Source organism: Notolabrus celidotus, chromosome 20 (genome assembly GCF_009762535.1).
Source record: "Notolabrus celidotus isolate fNotCel1 chromosome 20, fNotCel1.pri, whole genome shotgun sequence".
Lineage (NCBI taxonomy): Eukaryota > Metazoa > Chordata > Actinopteri > Labriformes > Labridae > Notolabrus > Notolabrus celidotus.
Genome location: NC_048291.1, coordinates 19269464 through 19288478, shown reverse-complemented (window position 1 = coordinate 19288478; position 19015 = coordinate 19269464). Strand labels below are relative to the sequence as shown.

At 40.6% G+C, this 19015-nt stretch overlaps 1 protein-coding gene across 7 annotated transcripts in view; it reads right to left on the bottom strand.

Annotated features, from left to right (window-relative positions):
• nfixb (nuclear factor I/Xb) overlaps positions 1 to 19015 on the bottom strand; it is a 177111-nt gene that overhangs the window by 154019 nt on the left and 4077 nt on the right. For 3 of the 7 annotated variants that reach the window (XM_034711867.1, XM_034711870.1, XM_034711868.1), the window contains exon 2: positions 10472 to 10555. In XM_034711867.1, coding sequence (XP_034567758.1) covers positions 10472 to 10555 — 84 coding nt within the window. Of the gene's footprint in view, positions 1 to 2643; positions 2680 to 5858; positions 6023 to 10471; positions 10556 to 19015 lie in introns of those variants that run through there. The other 4 variants (XM_034711875.1, XM_034711869.1, XM_034711873.1 and 1 more) reach the window with 4 other exon arrangements.

The following is a 19015-nucleotide window of genomic DNA, read 5'->3' as shown; positions in this document are numbered from 1 at the left end:
TTGGTAATGATTTAAAACAGAGTATGGTCTAGACCTGCTCTGTCTGTAAAGCGTCTTGAGATAACATTTGTTGTTATTTGGCACTATATAAATAAAGATTGATTGATTGTAGCTGTTAGCCAGGAGGCTACAGGCCAACCTCAACTCTGTAGCTTTGTGTCTTGACAGAAAGTTAGGATGAGTTCAAATATGGCGACCACCATCGTTGAGCTTCAAAACTCTGCTCCAGAAACCAATGGGTGACATCATTGAGACTCAGCCATGTTTTATACAGCCTATTGTTTTCCCATGCAAACATTTTAATGACTCATTTAGTTTTAATATAATAATTAAGATGAATAAGAACATAAATAATGCAATCTGTGTTTCATCAATGCTTTTTAGGAGGAGGGGCTGCGAGCAGAGCTGCTGGGAACTTTGTTTCTTGACTGTTCCTTCCTAAATGTAGACTAAAATGATTGAACATTTAACTTTTTTACTCATACGTTAACAAATGTATTTTCTTAATTTTATGACTATAATCTTGAAATCCCATTTTATTTCCTATTAGATGGCCCTAATACTCTGCCATATATAGAAAAGTGGGTAGCACGTATTGACGTTTGGTCCCAGATCTGTCCTAAATATGGCGCTGCAAATGCTAATGTATTTTTTCAACAGTAGTGGAGGAGTACTAAGTATTGGCCAAGTCTTGGTATCAGAGTCTGTTTTGGAAAAGAAAATAATGGCATCGGAGCATCTCGTTTGGTGGCACCAATGATTGAGGCATTAAATACACAAAAATACGATCTTAAATGAACCAAACTGTAGTTAAGTGTATTTAAACGACATGGTTTTTACATTAGACTGGCCTGCAACTAGCTTGGAGCGATGAATAAGTAATAGGAACATGATGTCCCAAGCAGGAGTCTGGCATCATGACCTCCTGGTGTCTTGTGATGAGAGGAAAAGATCTGCACAAAACAGTCGCACGGCCAATCAGAGACTCTGGTTTCACCCCCAAACTCCCCCCCTCCCTCCTTTACACGTGCACGCACACAACTCAGTTACCAGAGAGCACAATAGGTCAGCCCCTCCTGTCAATCAAATGTACTATGAGTTCATTTGTCTGTCTGCGGGCCAGCAGCAGAGTGCTTTACTGGCTACAGGGTCACTTTTCCTACACAGGCTAAACTTCTTTTGGCTGTTTGGCATCGCTGACTCAAACTCAAGTTTTATATATAGAATTTAGATGATTAAACTTGTGTGCAGCGGAACCAGAACCCACAGCAATGCCATAATTCAATCTGAAAGATGTAATACAGGCAGTGAGAGTGGTCCTTAACTCCCTGAAATGTGATTTTGGTGCTTGATTTTAAAATGGCTGTGCAACGATTCATTTAAGAGGATAAAGGTGAGACACAATCGCCTGCAAACTGACATAATCCAGTGATAACCACTCACAGGCCTAATTGGCATAAAGACATGATGGCACCAAATGTTTTTAAGTCCATGTTGTCCTTCTATGCTGCTATAGTGAATGACCATATCTATGCAGTCTTTTATTCTGAAAGTCCAACATTTTCTGTTTATTCAGACTGTGGTTCCATCAGTTTTTAATCCTCTGAACAGCTGTTCCAACTCATTCTGCAGGCCTTGAGAAGAGACACAGAGAAAGCATAAGAGGGAGAAGGAAAAGGGAGGGGAGGGGGTCTCAGAGTGACCTCACCAAATATGTGTGAACGTGAAGTTAGCACTAAAAAGGCCCGGATATTGATTACATTCGTTTAATCAGATTTTCATATAAAACAAACTAGCTCATGCAGTCTCCCTCTAAATATGACTTTGATGTTTTCATTGAAAACACTGCTCTCTGATAACGGCTGCTGATGACGTAGGAAAAACATCATACATCCTCTTGGAGCAACATATAGCGCTGATAAGGGAAATTGCTGCGCACCCGCCAGACCGGGAGGACAGAGGAATAAGTCACGCGCGCTGAGACGGTGACCTCAAAGCAGAGGTGACTTTAAACTGTATGAGACAGGCAGAGAGAGGAAAACACAGACTGCACAGCTTTTTAAAAAAATATAGTGTCCGATAACAGGCTTACACCTTCTGCTGCACGAGGAGGACGCACTGACTGAAGGTAAAAGTGCAGCAGAATGACGCTGATTTTACTTATCAAATGAACAAAAAGAAGGCAGAATGGCACTAAAAATTCAATGCATGTTATCTTATTTATTTAACACATCAAATAAATATATATTCATATGAATATCAAGCTCAGAGGTACTATTTGTAATGTAATCTCTCTCTGCCATAAGATTTTCCTCTGCGCACACTGCTCTGACCTGCTGAAGCTTCTGGTATATTTGCAGAGCAAAATTACTTCATTACAAGCAAAAAAAAAAAGTTCATCCAGGTCAGACAATTTTGGAATTAAGATCGACAAAAACACACAAAGTACAGTGAAAGGAATAATCATGCAGTGTGTACGCAAAATATTCAGTTTTCCCCCGCCTGTCCTGCACGCGGGCCTGAAATAATTCCATCTGCAGGTCAGCGTGGAGTGTGACAAAATAAAAATAAAATCTCATGATGGAATATGTCAAAACACAGACACCTAATGCGGAATATAAAGAGGGACTGAACAGGACTTACCACTAAGGCATTGTTTAGAAGGTGAGTAGGATAATACTTTAGTGTGCAGAGGGTGTTAGGAGAGCAGGGGTCAGCGTCCAGGCGGGCACAGGGGGGGGCAGAGGGAAGGAATAAGTTAAAATGTCGCACCAAACAAAGTTGAAAACATTACGAGCTGCACAATAACACATTTTTAAAAAAGCAAACAACTCCAAAAGTGTTTTTTAAGGTGCAGTTTTCTGCTGCGTCACTGTGGCCTGCGTGGAGCAGGCATGTCAGAGGGGAAACAGCGAGAGAAGCGGAGCAAAAAAGTATAAAATAGAAATGTAAATTAAATAAAACAGTGTAAAAGACATTTTTAGTAGGCAAATTGCAATTAAAGGATTAGAATATATTTCAAGGATGAAAAGGAAAATAAAAATGTAAGAAAGTAGATGCTTCAATTCCTAACGTTTTCAAGACGTTTTAAACACAAATGCCATGGGTATCCTGGATACAGGCGTGATTTTTAGCCTTATGTTAGATAAATAAGAAAATAAACCACTTAAAGTCACACAGAAAACACACTCTCTCTCACACACGCACACAAACTCTTAATTTGCCTCCATTACACAGCGTCCTTCTCGTGCAGGCACGCTGCTTCTCTCCAGCTTTTCTTTCTTTTTTTTTTATCACAGTTAATAATTCATTTGATTGTTTACAATTGTTGCCATATCTGAGGTCCAAGCTCGAATTTTTAATTATTAACAGCAATTAAATAAACAAAATATGCATTTCCGTCTGCAGACTATGAGCTGCGAGGGAATGCTGTGTGAGTGTGTGTGTGAGAGAGGGGGGAGTGTGTGTGTGTGTGTGTGTGTGTGTGTGTGTGTGTGTGTGTGTGTGAGGTTGCTGGAGCTGTTTGCAGGGAGAGAGAAGTTGTTTCTTCTCTGCACAACAAACATGAGATTCTTAAAAATGACAAGAAACAGTGTGAGGAGCTGTAGCCGCTGACACACTGCATGTTTAAATAATGTGCAACATGTGCAGCACATTACACTGCATGAGCCTCTGTGGACAATTAGCTTTTATTCAAGAAAATTTATGTTGCTAAATAGAAGCTTCTTTTACCCAATGATTTTCTGCTGTGGAGGATTTTTTACCGATTGCACACAAAGTCATCTTCTCTTAAAAGGCCTGTTTGGAAATGCAGACACTTGAGTAAGATCTGAGTTCAAATAAAAAATAAACACCAGTAAATGATGTCGCACACATTGCAAAATATCAAAAGTAAAGTGCATGTTTTCACGCTTAACAATCTGTTTCTATTTTCTTTCTAACTCTGAGGTTCTTTCAGTCACTTTTCTTCCTCCGAGTCGTCACTCAAAATACCGTGCAGCCTGTAAAAGCCTCTTAAATGAAAGGCTGAATTAAATGCAAAATCTCCTTTCCTTTCTGGTGTCAGAGAAAGGATGTGTTCTGATCCTAGCTAATAACATTTTCAAATAGAAAGCAGACTGACTTGTGCCCGCTTTTGAACATGCTCTTAGCCTCTGGTAGCAGACGTTGGAGGCATGTGAAGGGGGGGAGTCTTCTAATGAAACTACTGTAAAAATCAGGAATGAATTACACATCAAAATGCACCCCTGGTAGTCCAGTGTCAGATGAAGCCAATGAGGGATAAACAAGTCTGCTTTATGAGAGAGAGACTTCCAGGAGCTGTAAAATAAGGGTAGGTTTCTGCCACTGGACGGTTTCAACGACGGAAATACAACTTGGAAAAACCTTAAAGACCTGGAAAGCAGGAGCTTTGATGATGGAAGCAAACCTTTAATTATCTATGACTTTATAGGGTTTGGAATACACACACTGGGGGACAGGGTGACTGTTTTAGTTCAAAATGAAGTGTGAAAAAAGGTTTAAAAAAAAGGCACAAGTAAAAACTCAGCGTGTATGATTTTAGATTCTGAAGCGGAAAATTTTTGCACAACTGAGTTGTACAAAGCTGCATAAAGAGAAGCTGTAAAAGCTCTTCATGGAGCAATATATTTCAATGTCTGTGCACTTTAGGTGTTACTTTTGTGACATAGTTAAAATAAATGTGCTTAAATTTGAGGTTTTAATATAATAAAGCAATCCCAATGTGGAGTATAAGGGTACATTTATTCAAACTTGAATTAATATAGAAGTATGAGCACTCAGTATTTATTTTAGGGTTTTGTCGTGCACTTAGTCCCCACATTTCTTTAAAAACAAAAGAAGCAAAAATTGAACTTTTGAAATTCTGTGTCAATAATGAGAGAACTAGTTTACATAGAATACATAACAAGCAGTACTCATAGTTAGTAATAGTATTTCAAAAGAAAGATGTGCAAGTGTGAAGTGAGATGCAGTTAAAGCACAAGCACAAATTAATAGTAATAAAAACAAAGACATTTAGTTTAAAGGGTTCGTCTGCACTCATAAACTCTCTGCATCCAGCTTATTAAAAAAACAAGCAATGTAAAGAAGAAGAGGCGGAAATACTTAAATAAATATCCCTCCAACTATACAAGTCAGCACGTGTTGCATTCAGGTGCAAAACTTGCAAAACCGTCATAAGGTGCAGCAGAGCTACAAAAAAACCAACCACTTTTAGGAGATGCGGAGTTTCTAAGGTGTTCTAAACTGTATGAAACACACACTTAGACACACACACCCTCGCACAAGCGCGCGCACACACACATACGCGCGCACACACAAGCTCCAGTGTCTCGCTCCTCCCGGTCTCAGCTCCACATGAAAGCAGCCCTAAGGGCGGCGGTGTGCGCTCTGCAACTCCTTCTGCAACCGGACGTACACAAACTTTTCGAGCTTCGCCACACTTGGAAAAGAAAAAAAATATCTAGCAGCAGATATATGAATTTCCACTACGTCCTCTCTATCTGTCCCCCTGCGCTCTGTTTTCCCCTCCTCCTGCAGGCTCCCCTCCTTCTTTATATGAAATACATTTCGGGAGAAGCGCCATTTTCTCTCCTAAACCATGTGCGGTGGAAACGCGCAGGAAAGTTTCCTGCGTCACAAACGCGCTCCGAGGCGGGACGAGCGTCGGAGAGATGAGGTGAATCTTAGAGCAAGTCAGAGAGCGGAAAGGCGAAGACAACAAATAAACACATGTGGAACAGCAGACAGAGGCAGTGCATCACAAAAAAGAAAAAAAGAACCCGGCGTCCCCTTCAATGACCACCCATACGACGAGAAAAGAAAAACTGATTTACCTGTGTCAGGCAGTACGGGGAGTACATGGTTATTTCAGAGAGGAGAATTGGAGAGCTTATTTAAGTTGAATGGAAGCTCGGTATAGTGCTGCATTGCATTCGCTCGCCGTCCTGTTTCTCTCACTCCATGCTGCTGCAGCTTACAGTAACCCCGCCTAGAAAGTGAAAGCTTACACAAACTTTCAGAAAAAAACTTTGTCTCCCTCCCCTCTCCTCCTGCAGGACTTTTACCGCTCTCTTCTTTTTTTGTAACGAATTCTTATGAAAAGGCGGCAATTTTAATTCCTGAAGCAGATTTATCGAGTCTGTTGTTGCTGCGTTGGCTCAACTTCTGACTTTTGAAAGGGAATGAATGGCTCTTTTGATGAATCTTCGCTGGCTGTCTGACGCACCGCACAGAGCGTCCCTGCATTTTTTTTAAACAGGGCAAAGTCATGTTTTTGTTGCGATTACTGACCCGGTCATTCTAGGCAATAAATGCAAATTAAGATCAGAGGTGTGAGCTTAAGTTTTAGTTGCTGCATACTGCCTTGAAGACAACACGTGAACGCATCAAATGCAAAAAAAGCAGATGAGGATTGAGACATATGCAAACGTTTTCTGCATCATAAACAGAAAGAGAGATTACTGTTTCTGATTTTACTCTCAAATAACTTTAATAATGTCATAAAGTATGAGCTGGGGTTCAGTGCGCGCAGTTTAGATGCATGGCTTAAACACTGGGTTACATCCTGATTTAAGCATCTCAGCTCATAAGTCTCGTGCGTTATAAACTAAAGTTTGCACGAGCTTAAATACTTAAATTCATTTACAGGCATTTGAATCAGCGCATTATCTCATCGCGGCTGCAAAGTGAAGACTATTTATTTACTGAACCAAATTTGACCCAGTCTGGAAGCCACAACTGTAGTTGGGAAAAACCAGTGAAGTGAGTCCAAGCCAAACAGACACTGCTGCGTTCACTGCTCAGAAGAAAACTAGCAAACAGACATATATAATCACAGCCTCTGTTCTGTATCAAACAACTAAATTGTGCTAAAATGGGGTGTGAGGAGAGAGAAACCCTCTTCGACACTCACACATACAGAGTGGATAATGATGCACGTATAATATATGAGTCTTAAATATGAAACCTCATGGACTGCATCCTAAGTGTGGGACGGTGAGAGCTCAGTGGAAGAGGAGTCACTGCAAAGAGGCGGAGGTGAAATTTTAGGCCTGCCGTTGGAGTCCCACTGATTTACGAGGCCTGCTGCTTGTGCAGGTCTACCGCAAGGCTCTGCAGGCGAAACAAAGAGATGTGGGCTCTGTGTGGCCAATTACTGCACATACACACGCCAGAGACGCGAGCCAGTGCAAGCGCAGAGGGAGAAAGTGTGCGTAAATGCCACAAAACATGCAACCTGCATTCCTTTCTGTGGAAATTGAACTTATATACAACACACTGACACACCTTTATGTTTTTTAAGCAGGCAGGTGCATTCACTTCCCAAGTGCCGCATGCATTTAAGGGAGAGCCTTTGCAAACTTTTGCAGAGTTATTAAAAGAACCGCGAGTGCAAAAGGTTAGCGCGCGTGGTTAGACCGGGATTCCCCTCCTCCTTTATAGACTCGACTCGCATGCAACACACGCAAACACTCTGCCTCTGGCGTGGCTCCTTAAATGAGCCACACATTTAGTGGTCTGTGTGAGTAAATCTCTCATTAAGTAACACATGGTAGAGCCATATGCTTTGGTTGGTGGGTCTGCTGCGGCTCGGCGTTTTCACACGCCTCGAATATACATATTTACCACTGCTGGAAAGGCTTCAGCCAGCCGCGCGGAGCGGTTCTACAGTTGCATTAAAAGACCATCACGGGACTCGATGTGTTAGTATTAATGTTCCTTTGCATCAAGGGAGTTCTGGGTCTGCAAAACAGGTTGCTCAAGGATGGCAGTATAACGGCAAAGTTGGCCTGAAACGATCCCGCGTGGAGAGCAGGGGTGATGCCACACCTGGCTGCAGAGGAGGCTTAAGATGGATGATTGACAGGAGTGAGGTTGTGCTGTTTGACATGAGGTCATTGCACGTGCAGGGCTTCACTTCACAATATGTTCTCAATGTGAAGGAGTCAAGGCCTCAAAGAGGTCAAAAGGTCACTACACTGTAACTCCATACTAACTTAATAATTTGATTTGAACGTTTTTTGCCAATTTTTCCAATACTCTCTTTTTTTCCCTCCAAATTTGTATTTTAAATTAACTTCTTCTGTGTCATGTGATCCCTTTCTCTATAACTCCAGCATTACTTATGTCTGCATTTTTAAAAGCACAGTATCATGCATCATCAACCCAAATTTAGGGACCAGAGCTCATCCAACTGGAACCCCCATTAGAGACATTAATCTAGGGGTGCTGTTGCCCTAGCAGGCTAAGCGTACGCCCCATGTACATAGGCTGTTGTCCTCTTCGCAGCGGTCGCTGGTTTAACTTACAGCCACCCTTTGCTGCAAGTCTTCCCCTGCTCTTTCTGCTCCCCACATTTCCTTACTCTCTCTTCAGCTGTCCTATCCAATGAGAGTGCCTAAAAAATAACTTTAAAACAAGAGTTTTAAGACTACGTCACAGCGCTGTCCAACACTTTGGTCATGACAACAAATAAGGGAATTTTATGTTGGAAATTCAAATGTATTCCCCCAGTAGAGTTTCACAGACTAGTAAAGCCATTGCTCATAATGAAGCCAAATTTTACAGGTCTGTCTTTGTGTTTGGCAGCTATCTGTATGCACTGTGAATTTTTCTGTATTAATTTTCCCTGATGAAGGCATTTATCATTAAACTCAATACAAGTGGGGGACAATGTGTGTGATTCCCTTATCTTTCCAACGTACAAGTAGAAGTTTGAAGAAGGTTTTAAGGATTTGATTATTGGCAGATATGACCACATATGACAAAGTTAACTGCTTATAGCTCATAGCCACACATTCCGACACACACAAATAGACTTTCCTTTTATTTTGGGACTCAAAATAAAAAAAAAAAAAACTACACTTTGCTCTTTTAGAAAGTTTAATTTCAAAGATAAGGGGTTCTAATTAGGGTTGCATGATATATATGAGGCCAAGAGGTTATCTACTCAATCAAGGTAATATCTTATTATTATTTATTATATTATATTATATTAAATTATTATACAATTGTATCTGTTGAAAATTATAGATAAAAGTTGCTTTAATTGACTTATTTACAAGTCTACATATCCTGACACAATAGGTGGCGGTATGTAATGACATGCAGAGAACAACATGCGTAGCCGCAACAAGCTAACGAGAGACTAAAACTGGCGTCACCTGTGTGGATGTTTTTCTCCATTAAATGGGAGGATTAAAAATGTATAATTTGCAAAACACGTGCCATGAGTAATCCAACAGTAGGAAGAAAGTCTTCAAGTTTTAACACAACAAATCTTCTAATTCACCAGAGAAGTTGACGTCTCACTGAAGAAGTATTGGAGAAAATGAAGCAGAAGTAGCTGCGGCTAGCATTAGCTCAAAACAATGAGTCAAGTAGAGCCGACAAGAGAGCTGCAGATTTATAGTTGTTGATGACCAGCTTTTTCTGTAGTAGATCCAGGATTTTATCAGCTAATGGTGTATTTGGAACAGTATCTCAAGTTGACGCTACATTGCAAACGTCTGCCCTGTCCAATGTGATCTTACACATTCAGATCAGCGAAACTGTCAGTGACTTAGGTTTTACCCCAGACATATGGACCTGCGACGTTAGTCCAGTGAGTATGCTTTAGATTGATGGCCAAGTAGCGTGGTAAGACTTTCTACACATGTGAGGACCTCCTGGTGAGAACTTGGAGGTGGACACCCTCCTGTGGATGTTCTTGAACCTGCTGCCCCTGGAACCCAATCCCAGCTCCACCGACACTTCTCCCCCTTCCCCTTAAAACTCTCCTTCTAACAGCCGTGCTACTCAATTACAACCATAATGGTTCATTTCTGTACCCCGAGACACACAACACACTGTAGCAACCCAGATTCTCTGTGAGACTTGGCTTAAAATCTTAACTCTGGGAAACAAAGCCTGTAGCCTAGAAAACTGGCTCCCACCTTACTAACAATCACATTTTCAGTCATCTACAGACCCCCCACTATTCCCTCTAATTCCCCCCATCCCGTCTCTGCTGTTTTTATGACCATTGCATATCATTTCAATCACTGGAACTCTATTTATCTCTCTGATTGAATTTCTCTTTTTGTTGCAGAAAAAGCTGCTCACTTTCTTTAACCCTACGCTCCTTTTGGTTTTAAACAAGCAGGCATGCTGCACATTATCGTCATCATTTTCACTCCCATGAGGCGAGGGTGCTTCGGCGAAGTTGCAAAGTCCCTCCCTCTCTCCCTCACACACGCACACACACTTTTTTGTGGAAATAATGATTGTAATGGTTTGCAGCTGAGTAGAGGGAGCTGTGAATGACATTATGATTGCGGTGCAATTACCACGAGCATGAAAACAGACTGTCAGTCATAGTAATGACTCAAATAACACATTTAATACCAACACATGTATAAATGATAAATAAAATAATAATAATACAGTAATAATAATAGATGCATACCCTGTATGAATCTGATACTACAAAGCATTCAGGCATCCCAGGACCTCTGGAGGGTTCTTCGTTCAACAGAAAGGTTTCGGTTGCCTGAAATGTAACACAACAGTCATTTATGCATTAGTCGGCAATGTATTATGATAAGGGATCATAAAAAAACATAAAAAGCTAGCTACACTGCTGTAAAAGCAGACTTTGGGTATAAAAAAAACACCTCATCCTGCTGCTTCTTTTATTGACTTATTCATGGATCGTCCTCAAGTCCCACCTTCATCCGACACACTGTGTTTTAGTCTTTAAATTTTGCGCATACACACACACACGTCCACACACTCACACAGAGTTGTGGGTGTGCTGCCTGCCTGCACCCATATGCTGCTAGGCCTGAGGCCCGGCCCTGCCAGTCACCCAGCACTTGAATGGGGAGCAAAGTGTTTAGCCGCCGTCCCCGCACACAATCCTCCAACACAATGGCATTTCCTGTCCCTGCTGTTTCACCTGCATGGTCACTTTTCTGTCAGCGTACACTAATTCAGCACAATTCATTCACACACACACACACACACTCATACACACACATTCAGGCAAGGCAGGCACATACAGAGGCCATACATCTCTGCTGCAAACACAAGTTTTTGGCTGCACTATAGGCCCTACGCTGCATTCACTGATAGATGCAGCTTAAGTATTTATTCTAAGTGTTTGTTTCTATTCAGCATGGTTCATTTGTATGCTGTGGGACGCGCCAGCATAGACATGGGCTCTGAATGAGCATCCATTGCAGTTCTGCTGTCAATTGAGGCAGTCGGGCCAGACAACATGGACAGGAGGGAACCACAGACTAAGGATCTGGATAAGGGATGGGAGTTCTGCCTGGTTAGCTGGCCTGTAGCTATTACTTTTAAGTCCAAACTACAACAAATTGGTTGTAAATCGCTGCATGGGCTAAATTTGAACGTCTGTTTGAGAAATCAACTAAACCTGTTAGACGAGGGCTAAAAATGGCTAGGTTAATGAAAATAATTCTGGTTCTGTGAGTTAGGCTGAGGAAGTTTCACTCGCGGGAGCTATAAGTTTCTTGATAGAGGAAAGGAGAGAAAATAATCCTGTTTTCCAGAACTTAACGTCCTCATTTCTTAACGTACTGCAAGCAGAAACACGCACTCAAAACAGGAACAAACATTGCTTGTAGCCAGCAAGAAAATGTAAAGTTATACCGTTTAAACTGGCATGTGAGGTAAACAATTTTTTCGGGGAATCCAAACAGACATTAAGTTACTTAAGCATGTACATATGCAAAACTACACACACACACACACACACACACACACACACACCCTGTGAAATGAGATTGCACTTGAACAAATACATGCGCAGACCCATGCATAAACACACAGCACTATAATAAGTCCCAGACTTGGGCTCACCGAGCTGCGGCTGGAGACACAGGCTATTCATATCCCTGAGAATGAGAGGTTACAGCCCGAGTCTTTTCCCTTTCCCTTTCGATGTAACAGGAAGAGCATCTGTGTGTGTGATTTCACCCGTTGTCTGTGGCAAAAGGTCGAACAGGCAGATGATCAACATAAGATTAACGTTGGTTATGTTTGAAACGGCCTTGCTCGCTCTCAGTAAGTTTAGCAAAGGCCACATGAAGCGTTCGCTTAATTACACAAAGTTAAAATTAAAGTCATCTGAACGACTAAGAAAACACGTCTCGTCGCACTAAGGCTCAGCATCCGACCTCTGGCCTGTCATCATTAATATGTGGTGAAACACTGGAGGAAAACCATTTGAAACCATTTGTCCCACTAAATGGTGCCCTTGTCAAGCTCCCTGGGCTTTTGGTTAAGCTCTTAACTGCCCAGACCAGCTGAGGGATGTATTTTACTCTGTTAGTGATCACAGAGCGGCACAGAATGAGGCCCAATGCTAGTACTAACTGCCTCATTCTTACAGGTTTCAGTCTTTTAAATTTATGCTGCACTTACAAAGTAGCTAGCGTTTCACATCTTAAGACCAAATATCTCTTCATCTCTCTAACACTAAACCTCAGAGAGGCTACATCGTTTGTTTCAAACTAATTGTTTGATCTAGCTCCCTGTAGCACTGGCCTCTTTTCCCTCTCTCCGTCAGTTTTTATGGAGCATGGTATTCATTATGCATATTTGTTTCTTAATATACACATATATGCAGCATATGCCCTATCCACATGGCCAGGCCTAGAGCTGTAATAAATGCAAAGCCTGGTGTAACTGGCATTTAACGAGCGCTAAGAATCAAGTCTTAAAAGTGGAATCTTCAAGTCACAGAGAGGGAGAGTAACACAACACTGGAATAGTTGTCAGATTTTATTGAGGGGGAGTGTGGATAGTATCTTTATGGCTGCAAACAATGTGTAAAAGTGGATGTGGAGTTTTTACAGCTCAGGCCAAAGGTCAGGAGAAAATGTGATGCTCTTGGTCAATTAATATTATCATAATCACTGTACAAACTAAGTATGTGTGGTGTAATAGATGGATTTGTCTTTGTGTTTTATTGCCATAATTGAGCTCAGAGGAATAAGAGTACCATGCCTTTACTCAAATGATTATTTGCTATCTAAATGGAATGCCTTGTATCAACAAACTCACAGAAAACCATCCTTCCTCTGATGTTTGCATCACCGCTAGTGTCTCTCAGCTTACTATTATAGCTTCCTGTCTCACAACTTTACAGTCCTGTTCCGCTCTACTCCTGTTGTCAACTGTAATCTGCATCTTTTTGCAAAGAGAAATCCCCTGTCACTCCCTGCCTAGCTTAAAACAGAAGACAACATACGCAACTAGCTAGCAAGAATGGCTCAGTGTGTAGCACTAACAGAACCAGATATTTTCCTCAGTGGTAAGTGGGAGAAAAAATCAGAGCTGAAAGGACGTAAATATCAAACTAATATAAATCAGTTGGACAGAAGCGAACAGAACAACATTTGTCTGCTGGATATTTATTTTAGCAACGTTAGCTTAATGTTAGCCATGTCCACTTGAATGGTGATATGACAGCTAACAAGATGCAATATTTACAGCTCATATTTTTTATTGTATATGCACTTAATACAAGTCGTGGACAAATCTATTGAGAAAACCCCCTTTTTCAAAGCTAGTTTGATATTACTTGTTCTGTTGGGGCTTTAAATTATTTTTGTTTTTAGCTTGTGACCACTGAATATGTAAGTTTTGGGTCTTAATAATTCAGCTGCTCTGATAGGAAATGATATAGAGTATAGGAATGCTTCCACTCACCTTTTTTGTAATAATTTATTATATTATACTGTCCGTATTAGCTGTTAATGCCTAGAAAGATTGACCTCTGGTTCACTTTTCTTAGCTGTGGTTTTCATTTTTGTACACCTTACAAGCTACTTAGGTGACCAATAGCATATTGGGTTATCTCTAATAGCCCATCTTTGTACAAAAAAATTCTGCAGTGCTCATTTGTATTTGATTGTATGAATGACAATGTCCTGATTCTGGTCTATTTTTATATTACTGAGTGCCCCTTCCTGTATGGAAGAGCTCTTTCGTGGAGAAGCTTTATTGTGAAAATGTGCAAATAACTTCCTGTATACGAGGGTTGAGTCCACTCATTATCTTCAACATTGAGGAAGGCTTTGCTGGTCTGTACGCTACTATACCCAGATTAAAGATGTTAAAGGACAGTGAGCTGGCTGACTGTTCTACCTTTTAGTATGCAATCTTGCCAAATCTCATACTTACATATGAAGCCCAGGTGAAACAAAGAGGCTCACTGTAAAGAGTATAGACCTGGAGTCAGGGAGTGTCCAACTAGCTTAACCTAATGGTACACTCAGGGGAAAACAGTTAGCCTTACACTGCCCTAAGTGAAAACTGAACCCACCAACACCTCCAAGTTCTTTCAATCAGTGAGTGTTTTATTTTATAAATGAACAATAATGTAAAATGGCACAATGGTGCCAAACCTGGCAACCTAAGGGTGACACTGAGACTCTGGGGGCATGGACACAGTCACAGCATTTGGGGGTTGTCCACCTGGGAATTGTTTAAGCACTTATCTCTCCCTCAACAACTTATACTTTTTATTGCTTTTGAGAAATAACTGACATTACAGGTATTAGCTAGCATGTTTTCACCTTCAGACAGTCTGGTTTGCTTCCCTATACTAAGCTATGCTAAGCTACGAATTAGAGGAAATAAGGAAACCTTTAAAGAAACATGATCCTTAAGTCTTTTCAGAAATGTTGGTTACTAAACAACAAATTTATTGTAAGATGCTACGACCAGATGTACAGTGTATCTGTTGAAGTAGTTTTCCGAGTTTGAGTATTTTGGAGATTGTTTGTACAGTATTTGCTGTCGGTGCATTTGTTTCGGCCTTTCTGAGCACGTTTTTTAATTGGCAGCTTTCTCTCCTAAAGGAAATCCTTTGAGCCATTGCAGCACATTTGGCCTCGCTGGCCACCGTATGATTGAGAATTGTATAATATTGGTCAACTTTGCTGCTCGCTTCTAAACTATGTTTAAGCCTAACCCAAACAGGGTTGATCAAATAGGTGCAAAAACAAGAACTGGTATAAGGCCCACACTTCCCTGTCTACCTCATTTTCTTTATCACATGCTGACACACAACCCACAAGGGCACTATATCCTCACAATCACTTAATAACCACTTATTAACAACCTCCTGATCCTTCCACTGTAGTGTTCTAATCATTCACAGCATCAATTCGGTAAGCTCAACACTCTCCAGAACATCAGAGGCTTTCTTTTTCGACCGCAAACCATAACTGACATCCTCCCAGTCCCACTTCATTCAGCCGTAATTGTATCCTCATTCTTCACCTGGTAACAAGCTAACAAACCTGTGCAGATGTGGCAAGCACATCAAAGAGAGGGAGGGATGGGAGGGGGAAGTTGTTTGTAGAAAAAAATGTGTGGGGAAATATGAAAGGGGAAATTTACGTTGTGTGAGTCCAAGCCAGCGCCACCTCAGGGAGAAATGCTGGAAAAATGTGATATTTTACACCTGCATCTCAGGAGGTGAGGAATGAGACAGGGAGCAGGGGAGGCGGTAATTAGAGGAGAGTGTGTGTATGTGTGTTTGTAAAGGATTTTTAGTGTGTTTCTGGGGCTTGCCAGTGGTTCTTTTTTCAGCATTCAATTTAGTAGGCTGTGTTCGATGCCAGATTATTAAAAATGCTAAACCTGGTTACGAATGCTATGAAAAAGTGTTGAAAATTTAAACAAATATGCTAATATTGTTTCAGTGATAAATAGCTGGCAAGCTCTGTTTAATGAATAATGCTATTGGCTCTAATTCCTCATTAAGGCCCTTAAGTGGAGAAGGGGGAGGAAATATACATGTATTGTTGTGTTGTTTTTTTTTCTTTTTCCAAATTAAACTCAGAAGGCAGAAGATACCAATACCTTCCCAAATTAAGTAGATTCAAATTACTCGGTTACACAGCTGCTGTGCAGTCTGGGGTGTCTTATGAAACCAATTAATGTTTGGGTTAAGTCTTGATAAAGTTATTGAGGCAGAGGTAGACATGAGATGAAAGATAAAAGAGTGTTATATGATAGGCCTCAGCATGAGATGAAGTAAGACTCCCTTACACTGCAAAAAGTACCTATCTATAATGTCTTTTTGTAATGTAAAGTCAAACCATCCTCATAGGTCTGCTCTTACGCCATATAAGGTCACTTGCTTTAAAAGATGGCCTCTATCCAACTCTCTTGGGATATCCTGTCACTGTTGTCTCGACTGTTCAACAAATGAATCTTGTTCCCCTCAAGGTTTCTGCCTGTGAGTAGAACGTTTTATCACCACTGTTAACAAGTTCTTAGTCATGCCGGATGCTACGGAAAAGTAAGAGTTAAGAATTTTGAGAAATGAGTTAGAATACAATTTTGTGAATAAAGTTGGATGTTGAGAAAAAAAAAAAAAAAATTGTGAATCAAGTTGAAAGCTCTGTTTCCTTGGTCGAAACGCTACTTCACTCGCTTCTCAGTGTTACCTCTCCCCTGCTCTTTGTGTCAATTCACTTGTTAATAAAAAGCTTATATATTATCAAAACACATGGTGAGTACGTAGAAATGCAACATGTCTGTCATCTGTCATAGTTCTTCTAATACTATGTGGCCTATACTGATCGTTCACAAACGTGTTGTACAAAAGTTGTCTCTATTTAGTCTCCCTTTTAGACTTTGTTGTCCACCGATCTCAAAATGTAGCACATTTTTTAAACTGAACAGCTGGTTAAGATATAGCGGCACCTCCTCTGTTTGACAACTGAAGCTATGTAAGTGTATGATATATTGGTATTAAACATATGTTTGCATATTAACCCATAGTTTTTTGCTAACTTAGAAAAACATTGTAGAAGTTTCCTTTCCAGCTGTGTATGAATGTAACTATAAAAATCAACTTTAGCCATGTCTTCTCTTTCTCATTACATGGATATCAGTAAAAATCAACTCTGATCTGTTAAAACCAAGCGGCAACTTCCGATCTTAAAGGTGACATATTATGCTCTTTTTCATCAAAGTATATTGGTCTAAGAGGTCCCCAAAACATGTCTTTAAAGTTTATTGCTCAAAAAAACACTTTGAAATCAGATTTTGGCATGCCTGTAACCCCTCTTTTTCAGCCCTGCTCAGAACAGGCGGTTTTCTGTGTCTGTGCCTTTAAATGAGAATGAGCTCTCTGATCACGCCCCCTAAGGAAGTGGATGTGCCCTCGGGTGTCCAGCACGTTGATCTAATGATTACATGTTGGCTGAATATACACAGCTGCTCGCAGACCCGCGTTACTTCAACCCTCTGAATTTGTTCTAGAATCTGATCCTGACGGAGAGGCACCTGCAGCAGGACCTTTCTGAACGATTGGTCACAGATTTTGTGTTTCTTGTTGTTTTATTTGTCAGTATGTCGACGTGTGTCTTGGTACACAGCGACAAACATGTAGTTATGTGGCTATGCTAACTAGCGCTAGCACTTATCCATGAAAAATAAAAATCATCCTCTAGATCTTCAAATCTACAGACGTGGGGAGTAAAACCGACCTTTGTTTTTATTAAGACAGCCTACAACTAGCATGCCTCCCTCCTAAGTTCCTTGTTAGCACACATGTGTGCAGGTAATGGAAAAACGGAGGAGGGGTTGAGTTGTATTTTATACTGTCTATAGGGTGAACAAGCTCCGAGCTCTGACTTCCGTTACAGACCGGATGGCGTTATGACGTAAGAAAAATACGGAAAACTGAAACTGAAGCACACATTTACAGAAAGGTGGAGAAATCAAAACAGCGGCAGAATGGATTTTATTCATTTTCGGGGGGTTTGTAGACATGCCAGGGACACATATTTCAGGTACAGAACCATTAAAAAGTCAATTTTGCGTGATATATCACCTTTAAAATATGAAGCCCATGTGGAAGTGCTTAAAACTGCAGTGAGTGTCCACTTGAGGCTTGCTGCAGAAACACCGGAAACCACATTCATGCCCATTCAAAAAAGACAATCTATGCAGCAATAATTAACATGTTTACAGCTTGGTTCAAAAAGTGGTTTAAGTTTGAATAGCTAAGTTATCTATCGGCACACACTGTACGGGCCAATTTTTTTTATAACGCGGCAGTTATAAAAAAAAAGATATTATGATTATGAGTTTTGCTCATTTAAGGACATGGCTTCCCTAAATGACAAGTGGGCACCCTGTAGCCCTTAGCAAAGAGGCTAAAGGCCCGCCTCTTTACTTCAAACTAGCTCGACAGACGTTAGGTATCATTCAGCATTTCCAATATGGCACCCGTCGACGAAGGCTTCAAAACAGTGTTTCAGAAACAGATGGGTGACGTCACGGATACTACGTCCATTACTTATAAAGTCTATGGTTAATACCAGTGTTGAACATGAACAAAGCCCTACAATATTTAAAATGCAAAGTTTACACAGTAGTGGCTGGGACCCAGGAGCAGTTTTTGCAGAAGTGTGACATCAACGCTTGGCAACTGTGGACTCTTTTCTTGAAACTGACTTTCTCTGCATTTCAACTTTCATCATAAAACTGTATATCAACTCTATCCCGAAAATTTTAACTCTACTCTCAAAATGCACAATAAAACAATCCCTAATACTCCTACGTAGAGTAAATGTAGGGTGTCTTCGAATTATTAAATTAAGAGTTCAATGTAACACGCATCTCTGTCAGGAGTCATGCTAAAACTTATGTAATAATGTGACTCTACACTAGAAATGATTGATTAAAACAGCACTGGAAACAGTTACATTAATCACTACAGTGTTTTTGTATATTTTTAAAAGTATAAGTTTACATTTTCAATTCAAACGTGAACAAATCAGGCCGCAAAAGGATCCCCTGGTTTCACCTGGCATGGATGCTATTGACAAAGTAGAACTGATATTCATCTTTTCAAGAACAGTGCTTCATAAAAAAAGGTCCCCAATCATTGCATTATGTTGTTGCTGACCTTGTCAAATCATCTGTTTTGACTTATGAATTAGAGTAGATT